This window comes from Rhopalosiphum padi, chromosome 2 (assembly GCF_020882245.1).
Source record: "Rhopalosiphum padi isolate XX-2018 chromosome 2, ASM2088224v1, whole genome shotgun sequence".
Lineage (NCBI taxonomy): Eukaryota > Metazoa > Arthropoda > Insecta > Hemiptera > Aphididae > Rhopalosiphum > Rhopalosiphum padi.
In genome coordinates, this window is record NC_083598.1 from 84,088,044 (window position 1) to 84,113,292 (window position 25,249).

Consider the following 25,249-nt stretch of genomic DNA (forward strand, 5'->3'; position numbering starts at 1 on the left):
TCATAAAAGAGTGCTTTCAAGCGGAGGCTTTTCCTCAAATAAATATATTGTTCCCTGTCAATTAAATTATACACCGTTTACCGTTATGATATCAAAAATTTGTATTGTAAGTAATTGCATATTTTTTTATAAAGGCGAGCAACTGGGTGTCCGATTTGTACTCTATAGTCTGTTGTACATTAGGTGTCACTGTAAGTGAATGTACGTGAATGTGTTAAATTTAAATTCAATGATATAAAATTGTAGGGAAACATGAGACAAAGTGGGGAAAATTTATAATGGAAGCGGCGGCCTGAGAACCTTGAACAGACGTAAATACAACTCTTCGTATTTTGTGTACGCGTGTTTAATATTATAGAATATTATAATTAACTGGACCACTGGAGTCGAGCCGATGAAATCCGGCAGCCAGGGGCGGACTGAGCACCTGAAGGCCCAGGTGGCAAAATATTTTATAAGATATTAAAACATCAATAGATAAATGTACTTAAATTTTTATTATTCCTTATTATTAGTCAAATTATTATAAATGTTGTATTATTTAAAAAAAAAAAAAAAATTACAAAATTAATAAGTATTTTTTAATACATAAATATGTTAAATTATTTAAGAAATGAGTAAATTACTTAATACAGTGGAACTTCTTCCTATTGTATCTATAATTTTATTTGTAGTTGGAATAACATCAGATTCTACACTAATTAACATTAAAGACTCTAATAATTCTTCCTTCATTGTACTTCTAAGTCTGGTTTTTATTATTTTTAATTTTGAAAATGCACGTTCGCAATTCACTTGTGTGCAGGATAGAGTGAGAATATATTTATATGCCAAATATAAGTTTGTAAATGATGATGTATGTAAATTATATTTATATAAAAATTCTAATAAATGTGAGGGGCAACTATAACAGTCAACTTTATTTTCAGTATATTGACAAGAATTTTCAATTATATCATCACTTGATTCTGCAGAATTTTCAGAAGTATTTTCAGTATTTATAGTATTATTTGTTATACTTTTAATACAATTTTGATTATAAAATGATATAAATTGTAGTAACTCTTCTTTCAATGTGTTTCCAGATTCAATATTTGATTTTTGAGCAATAAATGTCAAATTTTCATCATTAATTAATAAAGGATTTTTTGCAAAGTCTTTAAATCGTTTTGGGTTTAATATACTTAATACATCATAGAGTTTTTCATTTTTCTCAAATCTATTTTCAAACGTGGTAATAAGTACATCATAAATTCTTCGATGTGTATTTACTTTAAAATATTCTACATTCGAAATATTTCTGATATCGTCTGATGCCAGCTCACCAGGCATTTTTTTAATTTTTGATCTTCGTTTATCTGGAAACGTTTCTTCAATGACTATATTAAGCTTTTTAATATGTTCAGAATTATTTTTACTAGATATAAAATTCATGGTTTTTTCAACAATTAAATTATATTTAGAAGAACCTTTTTTGAGGTCGCTTAATAAAGACTTAATTAAATTAATGACAGTAATAAAATCTAATTCTTTTGATTGGAGATATTTTGATGCTGGAGTGGTATAATGGAAAATTTCGAGAAATATAAATGAAGTTAGTATATATTCAAAAGATGTCCATTTTTCTAACAAGAATCTGGCATCTGAAGATGTATTAGAATCTATAGATGAATCAGTGTCAAGAAAATGCAGAGATTCAACTAAAACATTATATCGATCACTCGTTTCACCAGACACAAACCAAGAACCAAATATGCATTTTAATGCGGCATCTTTACTATTCCATCTTGTAGTTCCTAACTTTTGAAGTTTTCTTAATTTATCATTTCCAGTTTGATCTTTTGAAAGATAATTTTTCCAAATTCCAGTTCTTTTGTATGAATCAGAAAAAAAAACTGCAGTTTTCTGTAGTAAGTTGAAAAGATCTTGAGCAGATTTACAACATGAAGTAGAGTCTGTTACTATTAGATTTAATACATGTGCATGGCAATGTGTATAAATTGATTCGGGTGCAACTGTTTTTAAATGAGCTTGAAGACCATTATAAGAACCACTCATATTGGCAGCACCATCAAATGATTCCCCAATTAGTTTTGTTAGAGGGATATTCAATGTATCTAATTCTTTTTTCACAATATTATATAATGCTTCACCAGTTCCAGAGGTTGACTCTACTAAAGCAATCATTCTCTCAATTATTTTACCATTCAAAACATATCTTAGACAAATACACAATTGATCCATTACCGACGTATCCTGAGAAGAATCAACTTCTAATGAATACTGCCCCGCCAATAAAACTTCTTCTGAGATATGTTTCTTTATTAAATTACCAGTTATAGAAAAAATTTTATTTAAAAATGTTTTTGATAGAAATGTTACACATGAACCACGTCCAAATTGTTTTTTTTCTTTTTTTAATAAACTTTTTTTAATTGAATTATTTAAATGTGTTTGCAATACCGGGTCATATTTTGCTACAAGTTTCACAATTTCTAAAAAGTTCCCTTGTTTTAAATTTAAACTTAAATTATAAGCGGCTTCATTTCTCTTACTTCTAAATGCCAAACCTTGTTTACCGATTAATAAAGAAATATCTATAATTCTAGTTACAATTTCTCTATTTAATTCTACACTTTTTTGGCGATGACTTAATAGCGCATTAGTAATTGTATGTCCAGATGTAATATTAAGGTATGCCTTACAGGCGTCGTCATGAGGTACAGAACTTTCGTGTTTTTCTAATTGACTATAAAGATGTTTCAAATTTATTTCGATTCCATCTATAAATGGAGTACTACCCGGACGAGTAAACCCCATACATAAAGAACAATGAATTTTTCTAGTTATTGAATTATAAGAAACCCATTTTCGATTCACGAAATTATCATTTGGCATTTTTCTATAATATACTTTATTAATATTAAAGGGTATATTTATCTGAGGTTGACATGGATGTGCGTCAACAAAAGCAACTTTAGCTTGATGGTGACTACTAAATATAGGAGGAATAAAAAGACTAATTTTCGAATCGGTTTCAATTAGTTTTTTTGTACTTTTTTTTTCAGACTCGGATTCAGATGATGAAAAAATGTCATTGTCATTAATTATTACGTTTGATTGATCTTGTTCACTTGATCTACTTAAAATAGGAAATATATATGATGATTTAATAGTATTTTCTGAGGTTACATTGGATCGAAGTTCATTATTATCATTGGCCGATTTTTCAATTGGATTTGGTTGATCAGTAATATCGGTGACATTTTCATTTTGATTTTTATTAGAAGAATATTTTGAAAAAAAGTCTAACTTACGTTGTTTACTATCTGACCCAGCTGCAGATAATAATGCTGCCCGCTTTTCAATTTTTTTTTGAAAACCACTTTTTTGTTTTATTTTATTATCCATTTTAAATTGTATCCCTGTAAATGTAAATACTATATTTTAGGGGAAAAAATAAATATTGTTTTAAATTATACTAATTAAATTTATATTATAATTTGTTAAAAAAATAATTAGTCATTATTGTAATAACTATTATTGTATAAATGTATACGAGTACGAAAATTGTCTTCATAGTTCATAGTCTTGTTTATACCTAACATTTAAGATATTATTTGATTTTAAAAACAAAAATTGATAAAAATTTATTGACACGGACAAATTTAGAGAGATATTCTATATAATTGGTTATAAAGTTATTAGTTCTGTCTTTTCTTGTTGACAATTTATAAGAATTTTAGAATAATTATTAAATTATTATTATTTATTATGAATATAAATAATAATGTATAAGAACCGAAACATACACAAAAATTTAATAAATTAAATGTGCGATAAAATTAAAGTAAATAATTTTATTGAAATATTATATATTTAAATGTTTATGAAGTATTTTACAATTTTAAATGATTAGGATTGAACTAATATTATAAAATAGATTAAACTGAATATTTACCTGTATGGCTGTATATAATATTATGTGTGTAATATTATATTATTAATTCGCAGGTCTTACGTAGGACACAGCGTTAAAGTATGATTGTATTTGTATGACAACGGATTATAATTTAATATTTATAAATATTTAATGTTTATTCTGTTTCGTAAATTCAATATCTTCCCTAATAATAGTCTTCTATTCATAGTTATTAGGTCTATGCTTCTATTAAATGTTATTTATAAAAATTTCTTATCGTTATCGACATCCGTTCCACAATTAGTTGTTATTCCTAATTTCCCAAACAACCTATAGGCTATAATTTACTATAATTATTATTATATTATTTATAGTTACATAGAATATAGAATTATATTTTTCATTATTTACACTTTACAGTTGAAATAATAAATAGCGAAAGGTATAATCCATATAATAATATTGCTATAAAAAAAAAATATAATTAAATAGGTACATTAAATTGTTGAAAATGAAAGGCCCAAGTACAAAAATTTCTAGGGGGCCTGGGCGGGTAATGCCACCTTCCCCCCCAGCCAGTCCGCCCCTGCCGGCAGCGAACCGCGGACCGCATGCAGGGGTAAGGGTTTTGAATCAAATAGATATTATGGTATATGGTTCTTTGTTATAATGTGTGCTGTGCTGGTAGATGGTACCAATAATATGTTTGTGTTTAATGAAATAATATTATGTTATATTGACGGGGAGGGGGGGAATTAAAATTTGATCCATAATTTTTCGGTCAGTGCTTTCTGCCGGGGAAAGGTATTACACTACGTCGAGTTCCCGAGTCTATGCAACGAACATTGCGAACGGATGAATTGATACAATATATAGAGGGAAAAAACATTAACAACCCCAATACAATCGCAAGATATTGAGTCGGGTAGCGCGTGCAGTACCGTTAGTACTTACCTTATAATCGCTAAATCGGTTTTTTCTGGTTTTAAAAAAATTAAGTAAATATATTATATATACGCACATATCGAAGATCAGTTGGCAAAAGTTCTCACGAAAAACGTAAGCACCAGCTATTCTGATCAAATTTCGCACGCTTATATTTTTAAATAAAAATTAAAAACCAAACCGTGTATGAAATATTAACACCTAATAATAATATTATTTCCTATACATTATTATCCTTAACGGCTGAACTATATAATATTTACATTATCGATATAGAACGGGTTAATATTCGATATTGAACCTTTTGGTATAATCTAAATCGTGTGATATGATGTCATCCGTGACAGAAAATTGTCGTCTTAGGGTTGCACCGCAGTTTCATAAACCATACATAATTTGTTTCTGTTTTACAGGTGAAACACGTATATATTATGCATTAAAATATGAGACTACATAGCATGTAGTAACTAGTAGGTACAGGTACTATTTTTCTTCCGAACAGTGTTAAATTCACTTATACGTTTTATTATTATGCCTCATAATAGTCATAATATATAGTCTGATAGTCATATAAGTACTCATGTACGCCGTGGCATTGTAAAAACTAAAAACGCTCATATTTTTCATAAATATGAATTGTAAAACTAACCATACACGAATAATATTCCTATCCAGCTATACTATATAGTATACTAGTTATACACCAAATATATTCGTATCCTATACTAGTTATCAGTGGTGCAGTTGTAAATATTTTTTTGTGTATACACCTAAATTGAGAAATATGTAGTACGTGGGGGGGCTCTGCCCCCCACCCCCCCGTATACTAATTAACTTAAATTTATCAATTATTATAAATATATTTAAATACATAATAATATATAATTCCATTATAGCAAATGTATTTATTTATTATTTATAATCTTTAAAATTTTCCACTGTTTTTCTAATGGCTCCACTTTCCTTGAACGCTTATCATCGGCCGATCTGTGCTGTAATAGCCAGCTTCCAACATATTTAGTTGGGTTCCCTATACTAAGAGGTGGCCCATTTATATTGATAAACCATAAACATAAGATTTGTTATATTTTTCATTGTCAATTTAGATCTTAAATCTGCACATATTATGTTCATTAAACATTAAATTAAATCCCCGTTCACATTATTATATATTTTAATTCCTGTATTTCTTCATTCTTTGTGTTATTAATTATTATGAATAAAATTTCTCATTCCTTGTACTAGTACAGATGTATTTAATAAAAATCTACGGTCCAATTGTTGTATTTCATTTTCCCCGTGTCTTATATATGCCATATTGCCATCGTCATAACTCATAATATTAATTTAATTTTAAATATTTGTTTTATTAAATTAAATGTAATAAATGACAAGCATATTGTATTATCACTTATCAGTATCTATTACCTAGTATCTACTACCTGCCTAATTTATTATGTTTACGTAGTATTCAATGTTTATAGTTATTTATTAATGACTTCTGATGATAAATAAATAAACCATGAGAAATTTGAGAAGTTATGAAGTTATTTTATATTTTTCCTATTTCTTATAATTTTAATTTTAATTATTCTGATACACCAATTCTCTTGGAGAGAATAAAAAAAAATCAGAAATGTTCAAATTGTATGTATATTATTAATAAATTCTGGTAATATGGTTATCATTTAAGAGTTTTAGCGATTTGGGTATACCCTCCACAACATCACTGCAGTAGTTATACACGAATAATATTCGTATTCTTTACTAGTTATATACGAATAATATTCGTTTTAATTCATATACATTAATAACGGTAGAGTATAGAGACTGGACATTTTCGTGAAATATTTGTATTATCATCTTCAAAAGTCAATTTAAAACTTACATTTGGAGCTATATGCGCTATTTAAAGACATTTACCTTTTTTGTATCTAAGTAAAACATTTTGAAAAATGTCTAAAAGGTTATACCATTTTTTTAAATATTAAAATTACCTTAGCACAATTTTTTTTTACAGTTGTTTGAAATTCAAAAGTCTATGACACGCTGTAATATGATATATTATATATATTATACATAGAAAAATGACTAAAATACATTAGAAGTGTAACGTAGATAATTAAATACATACAGAGACACTTAGTCAAATTGATTATAGGCATACATAAAAAAAAATTATGAGGTGTCAAATACCTAAATATATTGTTAGTTTGCGTGAGTGTGCTATATTATATTTACATTAAAATACAAATAAAAACAAAATCGAGATATTTATTAAATTTGAATAACCATTGAAAATATATTATTTATACATTGCACGGACCACAATCAGGAGTCGCTTAGAAAAACTATGAGACTAAACTTTTGTCTGTTATTCAAAATGATTGAAAATAACCGATATTACCTACCTGTAATATGTAATGTATTCTTCAAAATTAAAAATTAAAATGAATGTAATGTTCAATTTTTTAAATATATTTTCACTGTGTTTGAATTTAAATAATGTAATTTTTAAAAGCTGCAGAAAATCGTTAAAAAAAATATTAATAATTAGAGGAACGGGTAGCATTTTATATTATTACCAATTTGCACGCGTGAAATAAAAACCATGAATGTAAAACGGATCTATATAGGTAATATGTTTGGAGCGAAAATTTAAATTATTACAGATTTATTATTAACTTAATATGGTATAAGAGTACTCGTAATGTTATAACAGTTTGATAATATTTTATAGTAATGTAAAAGTTTAAACTTATAATATAATTCACATTAGCATATTATAATATAATAAAAATAAAAATGAGTATACCATTATTTATATTGTACTTTTTCATCTATTTCGAGATCTGTATGAAAAATAATATCATATACCAAAAATACTTTAATCAATTATTATGATATTACTAGATAATATAATACATCGATAAATAATAGTGTTCGAAAAAATAAACGGGACCTCAAAATCCTAATGTCGACTGCGATTAGAATTGATGAACATACAGGTATTTGGTATTTGCTGGCTTTTAATAAACAACGCTGTGCTCGTCGTCAGGGCGATTTTCGAAATCATCTGCCACGGCGGTGAGCAACGATATTCTAAACAAGTTTACTCGTCAATCAAAATCCTAAGACGTGTATACACAACTGCAATTTCCTTATAAAAAAATGGCTTCTCAATTCACCGATATCAATACGACCAGAGCTCTTGGACTATGCGTTCCAGCAGCTCCAAACCACCCTTGACCGCATCATAGAAATCGAAAACACCATGATTGAAGCTGAAAAGTCCACTAACGAGTCCACTGATGAATCTGCCGACAAATCCGCTGATTTATTGATTCGCGATATCGTCGAACATTTGTTGTCGTCGGTATGTGGACCGCCGGTTGCCGAGGACGCGCCGTCCGATGTCGCGCTGCTGTAGGACGTCATCGATACCTCCTGCACACCAGGAACGCCTGCGATAGTCGACGAAAACGGGCCGTCAGAGTTCGTCGGGTCTCGAGGAGGACCGCCGCGTGATCTCGGAGCCGGCCAAAGGACCGGAAGTCAGAAATAATTTTGATGGTCAGATCGTGGGTTCACCTGGATGAGACACCCACGTAGAGCGCTCCGCGCCGTTTTGTCACGGCTTGGCGAAGCGTCAAGCGCTTTGTGTTGGGAGCGTGCTGTATCCGGCATAGTTAGCGTCCCGGAACTGGCCCCCTTGGCTGGAGACATCGGTTGCAGGATGACGGCGACGAATGATTGAGGGTACGAGAAAGTGCACGGACGGTGCTGGCGGTATGTCGCCCCGAGCACATTCTTCGCGGTCTGCACCTGCGGGCGCGACGGGTTCGCGGTCGACCCTCTGGTGGTTGTGCGGGCGCCTGGACGTTCAGGTCACGCGGAACGACGAACGATGGCGACGCGGTGGCTAGTGGTACCGACGCGGGCAACGATTCCGCCCCGACGGTATATCGACGACGACGGCGGTTGTGATGATGACGACTCGTAACGGCGGAGACGGCGGTAACTCAGTTCGCGGTGTGAGTTTATACATTAGAAGTTAGGAACGCGGACGTCAGCGGCGCCCGACCCGCGGAAACTTATGGTTTCAGGGTTCGGCGGCGCGTGTGACTCCGACGGCGGGCACCGGACGCGGCCGACGAGATCCTGCAGGAGGAAATCTAAGGAGAGTATCAGGATTGTGGCGCAGTCCGCTGACTCTCTTTTTCGTTCTGCGGAGCGATCCCGTCGGCCGAGTCCCGCCACCGGTTCCGCATACCATCGACTTATAAGCTCGTCCTGTGTTTCGGTCGCCGCCGCTCGTCATTCATCACCACTTTGTCATAGCGCACTAGTACCAAAATCGCGGTTAACCATCGCTCACGCGCGTCCTGAGCAGCCGAGCCTCGTCTTCCGCAATGGTCGACGCATCACGCACCCGAGCAAACGATCCCGCGACACTTGTCCTTTGTCCGCAGGACCGGTCGCGAGAATGTGCAGAGGCGACCAGTGGCCTGCTTTGATTCGCGATATTTTGCACCGAATGCGTCATCTCGTACCCCCTCCCGCCAATTATCGTTTTTCGTGTCGTTCTGACGTCCGATGTGTTTTTTAAGATTCTGAACGGAGTAATGAATGACATTCATTCACAACACATTGTGTTGATTTTACAATGTGTGTTTTTTATTTTTATTTTTGTGACTGTCATCATTTTTTGGAGTAGTAATAATGCTTCGATTTTTTACTTCAGCCCCAATTGAAAAGGAAAATTCATCTAGTTGGTATTTTGGGGGGGTCAAAAGTAAAAAATTTCCAATAGTTTTCAAAAGCGTCGGGAAAAACCCTGAAAAAAATACGGGAAAACGGGAATTTTTTCGCATAACCATTTTTTGACAAAATCGATTTTTTGATTTTGCTGTAACTCAAAAACCAATCATTGTAAATACTTGAAATTTTCACCAAATGTTTATATTAGCGTTATCTATTTAAGATTAAATTTTCAAAATATTTAGAATATTTTAAGCTTCATAGACAATTGAAATTTTTGACTTTTTTAATTATTGCATTTTATAGCATGCCGATAAAAAAAATTGGCTATCCAAAAAATCTTTAAAATTTAATACAAGGTTTATTATAAGTTGAACTTATCGTAGTAAAAAAAAAATAAAAAATCGTTATTCACAATTTTTGTTTATAAGCATTTATAAATGTTTACAAAATATATCAAAATCGCGAAAATTTGCAAGGAGTTTTGAAGTTGAAAATTCATAAAATTTTTGTGATTTATACTTAAGGTTCAAAAATTCAATACAAGGTTATCCATAAGTTTTTTTTCAAGTAACTGTAACAAAAAATTTTCCAGCGTTAATATAGAAAACATTTTATGAGCGTATGAAATTTAATTTTTTACGAAATCGCATAAAATAACGCATAATATATTACAATTTAAAAATATAGGTAATAATATAATATATCCAACTAATTATCATTAACTGACAAATTATGAGAGTACAAGTGAATTTAACTTTTCTTTCTAATTTACTCAGTAAAAAGGTAAAATTGACTTCCTAGATCCCCTTTCTTGTATCAATTTAAATATATTCCTACTTTGGCCAAATGTAATAATTATCGGTTTTATATTCCTTTTTATAACACAAAATGAGCCACTTATAAGAATGATGAAAATTGTCAATACTAAACCGACTCCGGACTCACTCTTCTAATTAACTTGCTGTAAACAACTAACATGTAAATTCCCTAACTGCTAACGGTAATACTGGTATACCAATTTGAGCTCCTCTAAGTCTCTATACCTCTAGTATTAGTAAACGAATTTTACGATTTATTATATCAAAAACAATAACTATTAATTTTGTCATCTATTTAGTATATTATAAAAAATAGTGCCATAAAAATTTACTAAATATTACTAAAAATAATATTATATTTAACTTATTACTCATTTTTATAATATTATATTATCTGTGTAATATTTTCGCTACTAACTTCATAGTAGTCGGTGAAAATTTCAAATTTATTGTTTAATCATTATCAATATTAATATCATAGACATATAATAGAATAGACCAGGAATGATACGAAATATATGAGGCGAACATGACTTTATAAAACTGCGGTTTTACCAAAGACGTTATAACACTGATAATACAGATGGTCGATAGATAAGAGTATAATTTTTATTGTTTATTTATTATGGTTTGTTTTTTATGCTGAACTCTCACGAGAATACGACCACTAGTCCACGTTTTATAATTTTTTGAATTTTACACAAAATACTTTTGACCACATTTTTCTGTTTTTATTTCGTACAAATAAACACAATGGTACAAAAATGTTGCATTTGCAAATCTCAAAGATCCAATGAGAACGATATTACATTACACAAGTATTAACTCAAATAATACATATTTTCTATTTTATTATACATAAAATGCATAACTATAATCGTTGTACACCTTTACATACTAGATCATTTAGATGTAATGTACTCGGAAGTTGATGACCTTAATTTTTTTTTTAATATTTGTTTTAAATTAATAAAAATATATTTTTTTTATAAATTAAATGTAAGAATACTTATCATTTATCAGATTAACATTTCGACGTCTAATACCACAAAATTCTTATAACTTTTAATGTTATTTCATTTTATCAGTTTTATAGGTACACGCAAGGTGGATATATCATATATATATATATTTGATATATCCCCCTTGGGTTTCCAATGAGCTTGTTTTATTTTTACTACATATATGATATATATTAATTATTTTTTTAGTATTTTTGGTATTTTCGATATAATCAAAATTTTTGGTAATCCGTTTTATGAATTTAAAATTTAAAAATACGGTATACCGGTATATCGACCTATAAAAAGTACACATTTTTGAAAAAAAGTGGCAAAACAAAGACATTTTCTTCCATGAATAAACCGCTCATTGTCTGTCTCTCTCACACACATGTTGGCTTCAATGTATTACATGTAAAACGGCTATCATTCCTGGTCTATTCTATTATATGTCTATGATTAATATAGATAATATAACTAATATAAGTTGTTTTTGTTATTATTAAATAATATTAATATAATATCAAATTTGAAATAAGGTCTAATGAACTATTTTCTTGTACAACTTTTTATCTAGTACAGAAATATTTATGATAATAATTATTAATTATCTACCGTAATTCACCGTTATTTTGTTATGTTTAAAGTTGATACTTGTTGTCAGTGTTGCACTAGTTATTTACTTTACACCAATCAATTATGTTTTTTTAATTATTTAGTTTATTTTCCAACAGTCAACTAGTATTTTACTTATAGATAATATAATTTAAAATAAAAATTGGTGCACCATGTTATGTGGCAAATATTTTTCTTTATGTATCTTAAGCTGTTTATTATTTTTAAAATCTACAACTGTATATGGATTTATAGATCCATTAACAGGAGCTTTTGTTTTAGGAGCTTTTGTGTCAGGATACGTTATTAATAAATCAAATTTTTATTTTTATGATCGATGTCCTAACACATTTGATATTAAAGGTAAGGCTAATTTAAACATAACATTTTGGTTTTTTTTACAACTAAAAATAAATAACTACTTTACAGATTTTAATTTCTTTCTTTTCTTTATTTTCTATGTATCTTAATAACTTATTTAACTCCAAAATTAGCAAAATTAGCTTAATAATTTTAAAGAAAGTTTAATTATGAATAAACTTTATAGGTATTAAAATGTTTGATCAGTTATCAATTTTGAATTCACTACATTCCAAGATCCATACTGTTGTTTTAGTTCAGGCTCCTAACTTGGAATTATAACTATACTTCAATTAATACATAAATATTAAAATTATTAGCATTTTTTTTCACTTTTAATATTTTAATGGAATTGATAAACCTATTTTTTTGTTTTAAAATACTAAAATTTCATCTTAAAATAAAATTATCATATTTATTTAGTTTATAAATTAGTATTTATACTATAATTTTATATTATTTATTTTACAGAATTAGAACATGCCATAGAAAAAAGTTTTTTTGGGCAACATATTGCAACAAAAATTGTATTATCTGCTTTGGCAGGTAATTTATATCGTAGCAAAAATAACAAAAAACCATTGGTAATGTGTTTTCAAGGTAGGACGGGTTCTGGTAAAAATTTTTTATCAGAGATAATTGCTAGTCATATGTTCAATTCGAAAGTAAAAGAATTACGATTTCATATTATTCATGGAGGATCTAAATTTGTTCACCAATCAAAGTTTAATGATTATAAGGTAATAAGTAGCCACCTACATTTTTATGAACATCAAATGATCATATTTTGATGAACCTGTATTATTTCATTCTTACATAATACTCAAATATGTGTACTTAATATTTTTTAATATTTCAGGAAAAACTTTATTATGATGTGAAATCCGCAATAAAGTCATGTGGTACAAATTTATTTGTTTTTGATGAAATGCATTATATACCTATGGGTATATTAGACATATTAATACCTATTCTTGAAAACAATGATATATCAGTTGATTCTAGGTAATTAATTAATTAATTGTTGTATAGGGTCTAATACTATTTATAAACTCAAAAAAATTAAGATATTGGAGAAAATTGTACAACAGTAGTAAAAAATATAGTTAAATAATTCATTGCCAATTTTAAAAAAAAATTAATTTAAAAGGTTACATACCTACACTAAGCATAATACATATGATTTAAATTAGCTAAATAAAAAAAAAACAATTAAATTAGTAGATACATTATGAACTTGAGACAGTGATTAATTGCTTTATTTTATTAACATTACAGGAATTCAATTTTTATATTTTTAACTAATGCAGGCGCTGATGCAATTCAGACTAAGTACTTAGATCTTTGGAATAACGGAGTTTCCAGAGAGTCTATGAAAATTCACGATTTTGATACTATTTTACAAAAATCTGCTTTCAATGAAGAAGGTAAAACTTAAATTAATCATCATTTATGATAGTTAAAACTCAATAAAATTTAGATGAATTCAAATTTAAAATTTCAATTAAAATAAATATATGGATTTATGGTGTTCCAATACATTGGTGGACTGGGACATTTAGGGCCCGGAATGTACTCTATGTGAGGAACCTAAGTTATAGGTTATTGGTAGAAACGATTTTATGAGGATCTTAGCTTCTTAAAACATGTACTATGCTTCAATTTCTTATGTTATTTTTCTATACCTACCTATATTTATGAATGTACAATTATTTTTCCAAGTGTACATAGGGCCTGGGATGCGATCGTATCCTAAATTTAAGTGACCAAGAGTATCCATTATTAAGAGGTTTCACTGTAATAAAATTCAATTTTTATGTATTGAAATACCCCAGAAAATTTTATGTTTCAGAAAATGACATTAAAAATATATGTTGATATTCAAAAAAGTAAACAACTTAAAAATATTGTTTTATTTTAATTTTTAATTGTAAAAAAAAATATTTTCAAAAATGTTAATAGATTTTGAAATAATGAGTGTTGTTTGATACAAGAATTACCCAGTATAATAAATATATTATAAATACAATAAATCTATTTATTATTGAATTCATATTTAATACATTCATTACAGAGACTTATGCCTCAATGACAAATTATACTTGACATATACTGTACTGCAAAATAGATACATACTTTCCTCCATTTTTAGAATTGAATTTTTATCATTTTCAAACTCAATTTATAATAAATTAAATGATTTTAAAAGTTTTTTAGATAATTTTATAGATATATTTTTTGATAATTAATTGTATTTATTTATTTATTTTAATAGGAGGATTGATGAAAAGTGAAATAATAGATTCCCATATTATTGATTATTATGTTCCATTTTTACCACTCGAAAAAGTTCATGTCATAAAATGTATTGAGGCAGAGTTTGAAAACTTAGAAGAACATTTGGATTCCGGAACTATGAGGTAATATAATCATAAATCAGTGATGAATGATGATAAATTATAATCTATTATTTATTTGTCTATATTTTATTAATTTATTGGATTAAAAGCCACTGGCCAAAATATAAATATTTAAAAATATTTAAGTAACTTAAAACATAATATAGTTTATACATTTTAACATATTTCATCTATATTTAATCAATATGTATAAAAAAATTTCTCTAAATAGAGAAACTAGGAGGGATACATTATTTTTACTATATATTTAAATATTTGAATGTATCATAAACTTGAACAATTATTAATTAACATAAAACACAAATAGGGCTAGGCTATAAAAACTAAAAATATAAACATTATAAATATTGATTACTACTTGCTTCGATAGTTTTAAAAGTAATTATATAATGAGTACAATTAATTTAATATACTTTTTATGTACTTAAACATATTTATTATTTATATACCATTTAGAATCATTAATATTGAAATTTCTCAACAAAAGTATACTATATATAAGTTATAAAATTCTTAATAAAAAATAATGACACGGTTTTTTTTTACAGTATGACTAAAAAAGTAAAAAAATATATATAAATGTTTGACACGTTGAAACATTTTAAATTATGGGCACAACTTTAATATATACTTTATCTTTACAAAATAATAAATATTTAATTAAATATATATTAATCTTATAGGCTATAGCTTGTAAAATAAAATATTATTCATCATCAACTTAATAAACTTTAATATCAATGATGAATTTTAAATTTATTAAATTTACTTGAAATTGTTAAAATGTATGATATATTATTTTTGAGACTTATTACAGATAAAATAAATAACCATGTATGACATTGATTATTTGTAAAATAAACTTAATATATTATGAACTTTTTTTCAGTGAAATATTGCAGATGATTACGTTTGGTCCTGAGCCTCATAACTTATTTTCTAACTCTGGTTGTAAAAGAATTAATCATTTTGTTACATCTCAAAAATTCAAATTCTAATTTGGTTTGATATTTTTAATGTATATTGTGAGTGTTCTTGTACATACACTTTTGGAAAAAAACCAATCTGAAAATAAGTATTGAAATATATTTTTTTAAATGTTTTATAATCATTGAAAATGTTAGTATAATAAAGTAAATTACTTTGTCTCCTATTTGTCCTTTCCACCATCCTTTTTGATCCCCTTCTTTACTCAAAATTTTTAATGTACATCCTTCTTTTAATGGTAACTGGTTTGATTCAGTGGGAGAAAAATTATATTTTGCTATTGCAAGTATTCGACAAAACGGCCATTTCAATTTTATGTCCAATCTGTAAAATTAATAGTTAAATAGAATAATTAAAAATACATTATTTTTATAATTAAATTTACATACCCAGTAAAATTTTCACTCAAACTATTACGTTCATAAAAATTAACTAATTCAACAAGGTTGGGAAAGAACCGTTTTTCTGATAAATAAAAACTGCTTATTCCATCTTCTAATCTTTCACATATTTTCATATGCTTTACTTGGTTATTGGATCTAAATATTATTACATGTATTATAAATATATTTTTAATTTTGATGAATAATTGTAAATTAGTATACTTTAAACTTAATGCATAAACAGTTTCTACTGGTCTAGTAGGTCCTTGAGGTCGTATTCGTACTAAATAGGTACCACCAGATTCACTTTCCAATAAATTTGTTGCTCGATCTCTATCCATTTCCCCAACAAACCTAAATAATATATTAATTTATAATTCATTAAATTAGTTTTTATCATTAACAACATGGCACACAATTTTGTCGTACACTTTTAAATATAATTAAAAATCCCAATGATTGTAAAACACCATTAAAGTTAATTTAATTAATATTAAAATATTTTAGGGTTCCAGGTTTAATTTATGTTTCTGTAATGTAAAATTCATGAATTATGTTTTTTATTTTCACAACTGTGATATTTTACGATAAGAGTATTGAGCGAATCAACTGAACATTTTAAAGGATTGAAATCAGCTGATTTTTTAGTACTTTTAGTAAAGATATGCATATGATAAATGCATAAGTATTATCTATAAAATGTAATTTGTGTATGTAACTGAATTCAATCAGAGTAAAAATAACGAAAGTGTAAAATTTGGACTCTGGTTATGTAAGATGGGAAAAAAATGTTTAAATGACTTGAATATTTTTTTTTAATGATCAGTATATTCTACTAATTGTTTTGATAAAAAGACATAGTTTTGAAAATAGAGGTCTAAAATCTTATACTAACTAAAAAGTATTTGAAAAATCCTAATAGATTTTTGTTATAAAAGCATAATATTTATTTATAATACTTTATTGGTATTTGTTTTATAGTTATCATCATAGTAAATTGCAAATTTTACTTTTGATTTTTGTACTGTAATAATATTAAAAAAAAAAAAACATTTTTATTGAACATTTAAATAAAATCTTAAGGTTTATCAGTGCATAGTTTCAGGTTGCTAATTTATGTTACTCAGTTTTTTAGTTTTTAATTTGTTAATATTTTATTAAACTCACCACAAATGTTCTGTTAAAGTATCATTATCCGACCAATTCCTTGTCCAATCTGGTGACTAAAATAAGAAGTAATTATTTATTTTTTTTAAATTATTATATTTTTTTAAATAGAAATAAAATATATATATACATATTTACAATAAATTTGTTTTTTATTTTATTATATTAATTTCAATGGAAATAAAATAAAATTAACTAGTTATTTATAACTGCAGTATTATTAATTTATTAGGTATCCTACGTTATAATATTGAGAAATCGTTTAAATTGTGAAAAAAAATTGATGGTTGGATTACTTATTTAAGGTAGTTGCTTCATAAGAAGAAAAAGTTCACACCACCACTGTATTCATATGAATTAAAATTAACATTTAACATTGCTTGAACTGGTTTATAAAGTTAATATAAATAATCAAATGATAATATATTAATATTTAGTACTGAAATAATGTATTTTGATTATAAAGTAAAATTGTTTTCATACATTTTATTTAATTTGTATTTATTTAATTGTAAACCTAAATATTTTGAATTGTATTACACAATACAACATACTATAAATCACATATTACATAATGTTGATGTTAATCATTAGATTTTACTTATTAATATTTTATAGTTAATCTAAACTTATATATAAAACATACAATTATGTAGATTTAGGAAACTTTAGTTTTAGTATCTATTGTCTAATACTACTTATAAATACTAAAGATCATTTTAAAATAATTCATTTATATTAATTTAATTAAAGGCGCCAAGTATTAAAAAACTTAATGGGTGCTTTGGTATCATAGGCATAAATGTACAATTTGGTGGATGAGGCTTAGCCCTCGGTCAATATAATGTCCCCGTAAAATCCAATATTATAATGGGTGTCTGAGCCCCCGGGCACCCATGTACATGGTATCTATGAGTCAATCAATTATTATATCAATACAATGTTTATGATTATGATTAATCAAATATAATTGATTTTTAAAATAATTTAATGATTTGATTATTCCCATCAGTATACTAGTATATGCAGTGATATACCAAGCATGTTCAACTTTTTTTTATTCAACGATAACATAGTTATTAAATATTTTATTTTTGTAATTTTTAAATATTCTTAAAGACCATATTTTCAAATTCTTGACATTTTATTGTATTACTTGAGCTTTAAATCATTATAACGATTTTAAAGACAATTTTCAAAAATAAATAATAATCGTAATATTTTAAATTAGTCCAATGACCAAAATATTAAGCATATTATGTTTGTAGATTACCTTAATAAATAATAAGCATAATTATACTAGGTAATTCAACACATAATTAAAAAAGAAATTATAAATTAAAAACAATATTATAGATTCATACTCTGTGTCGTTGATTGAAACTAGTATTATCTGCTGGAAATCGATTAGAAAACATTGTATTTTGAGTGGTAGTCGATTGTGGACTAATTAAACCACACCTCCCTGATTCTGGTATGCATGATTTATGAACACTGATAAAACATTCTTCACATTTGTAACCCTATAAAAATAAAATATCCTTCAAATATATATCAACAAAACCAATAAAATAAAATAAAAGTTTACTTGAAATATACAGCCTTTTAAGTATTTTGAACAATGATAACATACAGTTGGTATGTCAAATGTTTGCATTACAAATTTGTGACTTGTTGAATTGCATACTGACGGTTCAATGTTATCCCTTAAAAAGTTTTTATTTTTATAAAAAAATTTAAAAAAAATAGTATCACTTAAGATTCAATTTTGTAAACTTGGAATATATTAAATCATATTTATGAGTTATGTTGTTATAATTTTCTTACATGGCATCTTGAATAGCCTTCATCCATTTCATTTTTTGTTCTTCAGATCTTGCATAAAATGTATATACAGTGCTTTCTGACTTGTGGATCATGTGAAACTGATGGGACCATCTATTTTCTCTATACAAGAATTTGCGACTAGTATTATCTTCAAGACGATATTGTGATATAAGAAGTGATTGCTTAAAAGAATATTGATCACTCTGGAAACCAATGAACTAAATATCAAAATAAAATTTATTTTATTAAAAACATCCAAACTTAGTTATACTAAAAATTTCCCACATTTATCTTTTATTTATATCTCTCAAATTTTTGAAATAATAAAAACTTAAAATCAAATTTAGGGATAATTATAAATTAAGTAAGTAAGAGGAAATTGTTTTCAAGTGAACATCGTGAGAAATTTAGATGTTTTTCCAAAATGTATTATTGTTTTATTAATTCGATTTTTAAATTGAATAATAGATGAGTATATTTGGGACAAAAAATGACCATTTGTAGTAAAAATTTATCAATTAAATAACTAATTTTAAATTTTTTTAAATTTAATAGTTTGGTAATTTTGTAAGAAAAAATGATTTATGCAATAATAAATATTAATCAATACAAGTGCATAATTTAATTTAATCAAAAATAATACACAGATACCAATTTAACTTACTCTAATTGATTTGCACATCAACACAACTTGGTCAAAAATGAAGACATATCTACAAAAATTAAAATAATAAAATATCTATATACAAGCAAAGAATATAATTAAAAATCAAACATTTACTAACATGCACAATAACCTACTACATCAAACCAAGATTAAATTAAACTATACATTTCAAATCAATTATATTACCTTGGTTTTAATTTTTGATCATTATGAGCTTTTATTTTTAGTTCACCGTCAGCAATTAAGTGACCATAGTTTTTCAGTTCTGTCATTCCAACAATATCCCAATCAACAATACTTTTCTAAAAAATTATAAATTTATAATAATTAAAAATTAAAATATATTTTATTTTAATATGTATTTTTTTAATAATAATGAATTAATGAATGTAAATAATTATTACCTGAACATCATTAATAATTTGCAAAGTATCACTATCTCTCTTTACTTCATTTATATATTGAGCTATGTCTACCATACACTCTTTTGCCCATTCTAATCCCGGAAGATCTTTGTGTGTCTAATTTTTAATCACATAAATGTTAATATATATTTTTTTCTAAAATATATAAATTATTATTATTAACCTGTGGAGTATCATGTATTAGTTTATCTAATAATAAATGGTATTTAAGTATCCTTTGCATTGGTACAGACAAGATGTCTCGTAATTTAAATTTTCCATTATTAGCTTCTTCTTGGCATCGCTAAAAAAATATAAATTTGAATAAAAATTTATTTTGTTACATTAAAAATATTAAATAACTAGTAATTAATTAGAAAAATCTAGTATGTAAATGTGGTGTTTACTTAAAACCTTAACAATATAATATATAGCTTAGAAAAATTAGATAACATATAGTTAAGAAGATAAAATACAAAATGATTAATAAGTTTTATTAAAAACAGAGAAGTAAACAAGAAAATAAGTATATAAATACTATTAAATATGAATTATTATAATATATTTAATCATACATTAACTTCTCTATTAATATGTTCATTTTGGTTGCAAATATCTTGTATTCGATCTTGAGCTGTGGTAAGATTTGCACAATAATCTGCATAAACTAGAAACTTATCCTTCCAATTAAGAAAGACATCAGATAGCCTTAAGGAGCTATACTGTGAACAAGCTTTTATTAAATCCAAATGAAAATCTTTGTGTATTTCATGAAGTTCCTGAATAAGTTATATTAATAATAATTAAAATATTTAAAAAATTTGTTCAGGTTTTATTTAAAGCTTACTTTTATTCCTTGAAATATTGTACAAAAGTCATCTTCTTTCATTATTTTTATTAGTGGTTTAATAAAGCATTTTAACAGTGTTTGTAATACATCAACATAATTTTTTTCAGTTTCAACCAATTCATTTATGACATAATCTCGTTTTTCAATTATTTGTTGTGGAACTACAGGATTCTATAATAATTATCAAAGTATAAAAATAAGTGAAGTTTAGTTAAAAATATACATCATCCAGCATATTATAGGTTGTCATATAATTATGATTGTAATCTTTGTATAAATTGAGGCACAATTAATCAAATTATATTTTGTAAATATTTAATTTTTATCTATACCCTCTTCTCATTACCCATAAACTTTATATCCACTACAAGTATCTTTACATAAGTTTCGATAAGTTTTAAACATTTTTTACTATAGCATCTTCTGCCATAACTTCCTTTTATATTTTCTCAACTATTTTTACAATTGTAACTATTTGAACATACCTTTAACCACCATTTTTCAAACAACTTATCTTATCTATTAATTATACATAAATCACATATATACCATATTTAATAAACAAAAAACATAAAATACAAATAAATAATAAATTACCAACTAGATAATAAATGAAAATATACCTAAAGTACTTAATATCAATAAAATCAATTATGTATAGGTAGGTAATAATATAATTACTATAATAAATTGTAATCAAAATAGTTGAGAAGCCATGTATTAATTTGTTTTGTAATAGTAAGTTAATTAATTTGATTCTTGGAAATTCATATTGTTTTTGTGTATGTGCTTTTTATAGAAAATGAATAGCAAAATTGTTGTTAGCATGTCTATTGTAGCCCCATAAAATACTGAACAATGGTTTTTTTAGAAAAATAAGTATAGATTTGAAATATGATAAATATAAATATATATTTCTGTTTTAAATTTATCTTGATAGTTATTATTTATTCAATGTTGATAGTTGATTAATTGTCGGAAAACATTGAAAATTTATTTTGAAAGTATGAAATAGAAAATATTTACTCAGTTAAAGATTTTAAGTCATATTAAAAATATTATTTTATTTTTGACAATCCAAAAAAAGTAGGTATAAATTATCATCTGGTACTATCTCCCTCTCACAAAATTATGTGCCTGGTCTGATTTAATTACCTCTTTGTAAGTATTTAACTTACTTAAACTGTAATTGTGTTAAACAACAATCTATGGTCTATAAATATTAAATAAGTCTAAAAATGTATTCATTTTAGTTTTAATAATTAATTAATTTAATCAAATATTTTTTTATTATTAAATAGTTACTGAAATATACAGATGGAATTTAACATAGGAGAATCCTATAACTAATAATGTTTAATAATTTACCTCTGATATAGATAGTGAAGATTGAATGTCAATAGCACATAAATCATGATAAATTTCTTCATTTCGAATATGAGTATCGTAACTGGTATATTCATTTTCATGAAAAGAATCTAATAAAGCACTTCTTGAAGATACAAGGTCTCTAAAATTAAATTTTAAAATGTATTTTAAATAACATTCATTATTAGTTAATTGTAATTATTGTAATGGGTATCAGTAAAATGAACAAAAAAACATTTTTTGAATAAATAGCTTCTTTACCGTAAACGGTATATAAAAGTTATTATTTTGAATAAACAATACAATTAAAAAATATATTTTATACAATACCCATCACTAAAAATATGTATAAAATAATATAAATTACAATGAATTTATGTTTCTGTATATGTCTTCTTGTGATAATGTTCTTGGTTTAGTAACAACAAATCCACTGCAAGCAAAGACCATTAAAAAATAAAAAAATAATATTGTTAAATGATATACATACGGTATGTGAAGTCTTTGCAACTTTTGAGTTTGTGATAGAATCGATAAAGTACGAATAACTTTGAAAAAATCAGATAGTTCAAACAGTATAATTGGATCAAATATATCATACTCTTTAACATCAAAAACTTCTTGACATACTTGCAGAAATGTTTTTATGTTTCTTAAACATAAGAACTAAAAAAAATAAAAATAAAAATAATAAATTAATAATACCTACATACAAAGAGGAAGCATTGTAAACTTATTTACTATAAAAAATAAAGAGCATTTTTTTTAAATAAAATAAATTGTTTAAGCATATTTATAAATAGGTAAAATACATAGATTTAATATAAATTAGAAAGTCACCAGTGTGAACTAAAACAATTTATTTACTGATAAAAATTAATTATATAGTAATTTAGTTATAGGTACATAAATTATACCAAAGATTTTGCTTTAGAGTCCAAAAAATATGATAAGTAAAAAATACTATAGGTAGTGAATATTTAAAATAGTATTGCATATAATAGTAGAATGAATATAAGTTATACATGCCATCTATTCTAAAAAGGAAATGTTGGATATTTTTATTTATAAAATATATTAACAGTTCTTGAAATAATAAACAAAAAATTAAAAACAAATAAAATAGTATTTAAATATTTGTTGTAAAAAGAAATTACGTTGTAATGTGGTTGCTACTTATAAGGTTTATGAATCTAAGTTTCAGTTACTTAGAATCACTAGGAGTGGTCTAGAGGACAGGTATCAAAATACATTTAAAAAAATGGTTTTAAGACTCAAATTTTGCTCAAAATCCCTTATAATTTCATGAAAAATTATTGAGAAATGTTAAAATTTTAATAAAAATTTCGAAATAAATTAGTATTTAAAATATTATACTGTAGTGATTTCAATCATGCCAAACATGTACACTAACCATTATTGTATTTCACATCACCAAAGTACTAATTTTCATAAGCAATAAAAGTATATAAATAATAATAGCCACATACTGGAAAAATGATCAAAAGTAACAAAATAACAATTCATTAAATAAATAATAAATATTTAAAATTTAAATAACTAAATAAAATTAATAATTTATTTAAATGTTTTATTTCATATTTTTCCCACTTTGGTTATAAGATTTACTTTGTGCTGGTCCCAAAGTGAGACATATATTGTGTATACATAGAATTAAAGAGTAAGACGTAAATTAAATTGGTTTTCAGATAATATGTAGTTAATCTACAATTTACAAAGCATCATCTTATTTTTATTAAATTTATAATACTTTTTGGAATTTTGTCTAGGGGTAAAATATGTTGTCAAATTAATAAAATTTTTATAGATACATTTTTATATGAATGTTACTTGTGATTAGTTATGTTACACATATTAAATGATAATAGGAAAAAATTTAAGGTAAAATAGACAGAACAAAACCAATCCTGTCTATTTTACCTTGAACCTAACCTTTCTATTATAATTTAATATAACATAACTGCATAACTAATTACAAGTAACAGTCATATAAAAATAGTGAATACTTTTTATTTGTTAGTAAATTAGTTATTTAATTATAAAATTTATATTATATAAATAAGTACCAATAGGCTATAATGTTGTAATTTAATAACAATAAGATAAATTTAAATTTAAATTTGATTGGTAATCTAACACAAAGGTTCTTGGATTTTGTACTCTATTTATATTAAATGTACACCAAGACCTGATGAATTAATCAGTTTAAAACTTTTATCGACCATAATATCACTTTATGAACGTGATGTATGTATGTACAATTTTATTAATTAATTAAATTGATTTTTCTAAATCGTTACTTGGGCCATTTGTGGTTTTTGATTTATATCTTTTGTTGCAAGACATCCTGGCTCTAGAATGTTTAAAAGATTGCATAAAATTACTCCATCCCTAAGTGTATGAGCTAAATCGTCGATTGTAGATTCTGGCCAATTGACTTTATGATCAGCTCTGATCGCGCCACACCTTGTTAGCCAATTTGTGCATTCACGCCATCCACCGTTTGCCATGACAACATCAATAGGATACAGTTGCAAATAAATAAATGTTCATAATAAAAACTAGAAATATGTTAGAAAAGTAAAAGTAAAAAACGAAAGGATTAAAGGAATGTCAACACAATTTTTGATTAACGACAACAATCAACTTGTTGAATGTTTATTTTAGTTCGATTGATAGAATGATACGTAACTTCCTGCTGATAACGAACAAGTGCATATTAACAGTGTA

General features: G+C 26.2%; 3 protein-coding genes across 8 annotated transcripts; 1 reads left to right on the forward strand and 2 right to left on the reverse strand.

Annotated features, from left to right (window-relative positions):
* LOC132919103 (uncharacterized) lies at positions 1-9,413 on the reverse strand. Its single transcript, XM_060980451.1, has 4 exons — positions 9,236-9,413; positions 2,464-3,338; positions 1,273-2,319; positions 1-54 (listed from the first exon to the last, which is right to left on the reverse strand). Exons 1-4 carry the CDS (start codon positions 9,411-9,413, stop codon positions 1-3), a joined length of 2,154 nt encoding a protein of 717 aa, XP_060836434.1.
* Positions 9,414-12,000: 2,587 nt separating this feature from the next.
* LOC132920575 (torsin-1A) lies at positions 12,001-15,953 on the forward strand. Its single transcript, XM_060983072.1, has 6 exons — positions 12,001-12,428; positions 12,897-13,165; positions 13,285-13,430; positions 13,704-13,852; positions 14,701-14,845; positions 15,735-15,953. The coding sequence occupies exons 1-6, from the start codon at positions 12,239-12,241 to the stop codon at positions 15,841-15,843; spliced, it is 1,008 nt and encodes a 335-aa protein (XP_060839055.1). The 5' UTR covers positions 12,001-12,238; the 3' UTR covers positions 15,844-15,953.
* On the reverse strand, positions 14,869-25,195 carry LOC132920574 (protein vav). Of its 6 annotated transcripts, none has more exons than XM_060983071.1 (18): positions 24,820-25,194; positions 22,989-23,164; positions 22,866-22,931; positions 22,499-22,640; positions 21,128-21,301; positions 20,856-21,059; positions 20,465-20,584; positions 20,281-20,397; positions 20,063-20,178; positions 19,874-19,922; positions 19,210-19,412; positions 18,971-19,088; positions 18,747-18,905; positions 17,383-17,438; positions 16,438-16,569; positions 16,222-16,371; positions 15,988-16,156; positions 14,869-15,910 (listed from the first exon to the last, which is right to left on the reverse strand). In XM_060983071.1, the coding sequence occupies exons 1-18, from the start codon at positions 25,027-25,029 to the stop codon at positions 15,833-15,835; spliced, it is 2,439 nt and encodes an 812-aa protein (XP_060839054.1). In that variant the 5' UTR covers positions 25,030-25,194; the 3' UTR covers positions 14,869-15,832. The 6 variants fall into 6 exon arrangements, with proteins under 6 accessions (XP_060839054.1, XP_060839053.1, XP_060839052.1 ...); XM_060983070.1 differs by having other exon boundaries at positions 19,210-19,427; XM_060983069.1 differs by having other exon boundaries at positions 14,869-16,156; positions 19,210-19,427.
* Positions 25,196-25,249: the final 54 nt, after the last annotated feature.

Excerpts from the sequence above, each read along its gene's own strand:
- LOC132919103 (XM_060980451.1), bottom strand. The coding sequence starts at position 9,413 with ATGACGCATTCGGTGCAAAATATCGCGAATCAAAGCAGGCCACTGGTC. Across the intron at positions 3,339-9,235 it reads CAGGACGCGCGTGAGCGATG|CTGGGTCAGATAGTAAACAA; the intron begins GTTAACCGCGAT and ends TATTATCTGCAG. Across the intron at positions 2,320-2,463 it reads TTGTAGCAAAATATGACCCG|AAACATATCTCAGAAGAAGT; the intron begins GTATTGCAAACA and ends AATTTAATAAAG.
- LOC132920575 (XM_060983072.1), top strand. The coding sequence starts at position 12,239 with ATGTTATGTGGCAAATATTTTTCTTTATGTATCTTAAGCTGTTTATTA. Across the intron at positions 12,429-12,896 it reads TAACACATTTGATATTAAAG|AATTAGAACATGCCATAGAA; the intron begins GTAAGGCTAATT and ends TTTATTTTACAG. Across the intron at positions 14,846-15,734 it reads TTGGATTCCGGAACTATGAG|TGAAATATTGCAGATGATTA; the intron begins GTAATATAATCA and ends ACTTTTTTTCAG.
- LOC132920574 (XM_060983066.1), bottom strand. The coding sequence starts at position 25,029 with ATGGCAAACGGTGGATGGCGTGAATGCACAAATTGGCTAACAAGGTGT. Across the intron at positions 23,165-24,819 it reads AAAAACCACAAATGGCCCAA|TTCTTATGTTTAAGAAACAT; the intron begins GTAACGATTTAG and ends TATTTTTTTTAG. Across the intron at positions 21,060-21,127 it reads CAATATTTCAAGGAATAAAA|GAACTTCATGAAATACACAA; the intron begins GTAAGCTTTAAA and ends TAACTTATTCAG.